Genomic DNA, 4,448 nt, shown 5'->3' with positions numbered 1-4,448 from the left:
GTGTTTTCGCCTCTGGCATTAGGAGCGGGAAGTCGGCCTCGTTGAAAACCTTAGCCATATTCGTTTTAAAGAATATGGCTAGGAACGAGGAAGATATGTTTGAATTTTTGGAAATAAGGCTCTAAATAGAGCTATTTCCGATTTGAAAAATATATGTTCACGAAGTATTTTGTGTTATACACAACTTATACAAAATTTTAAAACAAAATAGGTCTTTTAAGAGGTGAAAAATGCAACTTACATGGGAGCCGATGTGTCTACCGTCCGTCCATGATGATAGATAGATAGATAGATAAATAGATAGATAGACAGATAGATAGATAGATAAATAGATAGGTGGATAGATGGATAGATGGATAGATAGGGAGGAGGATAGATAGATAGATAAATAAATAGATAGATAAATAAATGGATAGATGGATTGATAGATAGATAGATAAATAGATAGATGGATAGATGGATAAATAGATAAATTGATAGATAGACGGATGGATGATAAAGAGATATACAGACATAGATAAAGAGATAGATAGACCTACAGCGAGATAAATACAAAGATTGATAGACAGGTAAACAGAGAGACGGATAGATAGGTATTCTTACTTTTATTCTCATACTTGTTTCAGTCCTTTCTATGCGGCCATGCTGGAGCACCATCTTAAACGGTCTTAGTCGAACAAATCGACCACAGGACTTTGTTTTGTAAGCTTAGTACTTATTCTATCAATCTCTTTGCTGAACCGCTAGGTTACGGGGAGGGAAACACACCAACGTCAGTTTTCAAGCGATGGTGGTGGGGACAAACACAGACACAAACACACAAAACCTTGTGAGTGTATTTGGTAGACGGAAACTGAAAGAAGTCCGTCGTATATATCTATATATATATATATATATGGGAGAATATACAAATAATAACAACAGACGAGGACAGGTGGTGTAAATAACAAAAGTATATATTAGTATGACGCTCGGGAATACGGAAAGTCTTTGACGTTTCGAGCTACGCTCTTCAACAGAAAGAATACGGAGACAAGGAGAAAAACACGGAGAAAAAAAATTGATAGATATATAATATATATATATATATATATATATGTATATGTATATATATATATATATATATAAATATACATATATATATATATATATATATATATATATATATATATATATATATGTATGTATGTATGTATGTATGTATGTGCGCGTGTTTGTGTGTCTGTGTTTGTAACCAACCATCGCTTGACAATCGATGTTGATTGGAATAAGTACTTGGCTTACAAAAAATAAGTCCTGAGGTCAATCTATCCTACCAAAGGCGGTGCTCCGGCATGGCAGCAGTCAAATGACTGAAAGAAATAAGATAACAAAGGAATATATATATATATATATATATATATATATATATATATATATATATATATATATATATATATATATATATATATATATATACTAGCAATAATACCCGGCGTTGCACGGGTCAGAAAGTAGTAAATATTTAGAGGGTCTAGTTATGTTGTCAGTCTACATTACAGCAGTCTGGACCTCAAATCGGTAGTGCAAAAATGAATTGGGCATTCCAAAGTTTTATAGAGTTTTTATTTAGGTTATGGTTAGAGTTGACAATGCAATCTGACATCACTAAGTCTATGACAAATAAGTGTTTAGCCGTCCATGTAGCGACTCGTGTTGTATACCTCACTTTATCACTGCTGCCCGGCGCCATCCGACAATGCAAAGTTGTAGTGTGCATTGCAATGGTGTGTAGAGTTATCTTTGTGTTTATCAGATGTAGACACAGAGAGTGAATCAAAACGTGTATTTCACAATTGAGCATTTTGGTGGATTGGTCTGTTTAAACAATCGTTAAGTACGACCGTCATTAAAATGGGGAGAATGATTGTATGTTGATTAGTTGTCATGACGTATGGGTGGTATCGACGTTGAATGTTTGTCCACGCCATTTATGTCGTAGAATGCCTGAAACTGCCATAGCAAATGCGTTCTATGTATCTCTGCCCTTTTCATAAGCCTCTACCAGTTAATTGGCGTAACATTGCATGCCTCCTTTCTGCTTACACATGGAATGCATTAGAAGCGCATAAGAAAACACTGATTGGTTGAAGTTACGTCCTTAAAGATGTTCAATCGCCCCTTAAGCCATCGTTGGAGTAATTATCCCTCCTATTTTTTGTAAAAAACCTAAATGCTGCCCTAAGGTTTCTCTTTGTGAAATGGGCTGGCTGTGTGCAATCCGCGTGGACAACCAAATTAGGACATGAGCAGGAGGAAGATCCCTTTTCTGCCATTCTGCATCGCACAAAGGCCAAATATTTGGCCTTTAGTGATGAAGTTCATGAGTTTGCTTATCTTCAAATGGAAGACCCGCGCAATGAGATCATGTTTGTCTTTGGCCTTCTGACCCTGAAAAAGTTCTATTCCAACCTCCCACCACCTAAGATTACAGGTGAAGGTGATAAATAAGTCAAGACGCCCGTAATAGCGGACGTATGTCATTGCGTCTTGTGTTCTTTCGTGCATGTAACATGGACCGCCAGTGAAAGATGACAGCAAGATGCGCACCTGACCCAACCCTCCGGGTGATACGTCCTTGCTGAGACCATCCCTAAGATGGATGTAGCTGTTTGATCGAAGTTTCTGTTGGTTAAACCTGATATAGGATAACCTCTCAGATTCCATTTTTGCACAAACATCGACAGCAAATTGGTGAAACAGGTCGCACGATCGCTGGAGGTGGTTAGTGCAGTCGTGACGGAGCAAGAATCGGTATGAGTAGAACTGCATGCACGAAACTTGTTTGGTACTCGTTTCGTTTCGTCTGCTCGGCACCCGCTGGTGAAGACCCAGGTGGTAGTCATCTTCTCCGCGCACAAAAAGAAGTGGAAACTGGAGCGCGTCGTATGCTCTGTATGTCTCGTTGATGCGCTTTACAGTTTGGTCACAGCACGAAAGAACAATCCTTCTGGGGTTGTGCTGTTCTCCGCCGAGCACAATGGCAATTTCGTTGCAATTGGGCGCATTGTAGCGACCAGAATGGTCGTTTGCCGGCCGTTTTTCAGCGTCAAGAACCACTGTGAAGTCCGGCACTGATGGAAATTCCAAGGCATACTTAAAGATCTTTACGTAAGAGTTATGCATGTGCAACGTTTCCTGGAGTTGAAGAATTACTTCAAAACTTGTGCTGGGGGAGATAGTTCTTCGGCGTGCCGCCTGTGTTTCGTAGTCACCGACATAGTACACCTGGAGGAACTGCGGTGTTTCGTTAGTAGAGGGTAGAAGGGGTTCAATTTTGTGGTAAATCTGCCCCTGAATTTTAAATGTAGGCATGAAGCCGCCTTCCCTAACGATATTTGCACCAAATGATGTCATCTGAAAGGCGCAGTTATACTTTCTCTATACTACCTACTACCTACTACTAAGCCTCCACAACTTCACAAGAGTAAGAGAGAGAGCGAGAGAGAGAGAGAGAGAGAAAGGAAAATGTTCCTTGTATTTGAAAACTATGGAAATATTTAAAAAAAAACATTTGATTTAATTTTTCGACAATTTAATTATTTTTCAAACAGAAACACTAAGAAAGAGTGAGAGAAAGTTGTGGTGAAAGAGTACAGCAGGGTTCACCCCCCACTGCTGGAACCTTGTGGAGCTTTAGGTGCTTTCACTGCCCTAACCACTGGACCACTGCACCTCCACTATATATATGCATATGTATATATATATATATGCATATATATATATATATATATATATATATATATATATATATATGTATGTATACACACTCACACGCACACACTCATACACATGTATATGTATACGTATATATGTATTTGTGTATATCTATCTATCTATCTATCTATCTATCTAGCTATATATATATATATATATATATATATATATATATATATATATATATATATATATATATATATATATATATATATATATATATATATATATAAGTATATAGATAGGTAGATAATCAGATAGATAAATAGGCAGAATGATAGACAAACAGTTAGGTAGAGGGATAGACAGTCAGAGAGACAGATAGATAGGTTTATAGATAGGTAAATAGATAGGTAGATAAACAAGTGAATAGATAGGTAGATAAACAGATAAATAAATGGACACACAGACAGATATAGAGATAGATGAATAAATGGATTTACAGATAGAAAAACAGATAAATATATTGGTTACATATGTAGGTGGATAGAATGATTGGTAGATATGTGAATTTGAGTTGAAGAGATGGAAGGAAACCGATGAAAGCTGATGAAAGGAAGGAAGGAAGGAAAAATAACTAAAAAAATTTGAACAAAGACGAGAAGAATTAAAAATAAAAGACAGGTATGTAAAGAAAATGACAGTAGATAAGGAAGTGTCGGTAGATAAGGAGGTAGTTAGGACAATAACCG

At 36.9% G+C, this 4,448-nt stretch overlaps 1 protein-coding gene across 1 annotated transcript; it reads right to left on the bottom strand.

Annotated features, from left to right (window-relative positions):
* Nucleotides 1-2,277: 2,277 nt before the first annotated feature.
* On the bottom strand, nt 2,278-3,354 carry LOC106883568 (uncharacterized). Its single transcript, XM_014934621.2, has one exon. The coding sequence runs from the start codon at nt 3,352-3,354 to the stop codon at nt 2,278-2,280; it is 1,077 nt and encodes a 358-aa protein (XP_014790107.2).
* Nucleotides 3,355-4,448: the final 1,094 nt, after the last annotated feature.

Source organism: Octopus bimaculoides, chromosome 2 (genome assembly GCF_046866305.1).
Source record: "Octopus bimaculoides isolate indiv1 chromosome 2, ASM4686630v1, whole genome shotgun sequence".
Lineage (NCBI taxonomy): Eukaryota > Metazoa > Mollusca > Cephalopoda > Octopoda > Octopodidae > Octopus > Octopus bimaculoides.
Note: the sequence above shows the minus strand (reverse complement) of the source record. Positions and strands in the feature narration are given on the sequence as shown.

What these genes read in the sequence shown, in the direction of transcription:
- LOC106883568 (XM_014934621.2), bottom strand. Translation starts at nt 3,354, where the DNA reads ATGCCTACATTTAAAATTCAGGGGCAGATTTACCACAAAATTGAACCC.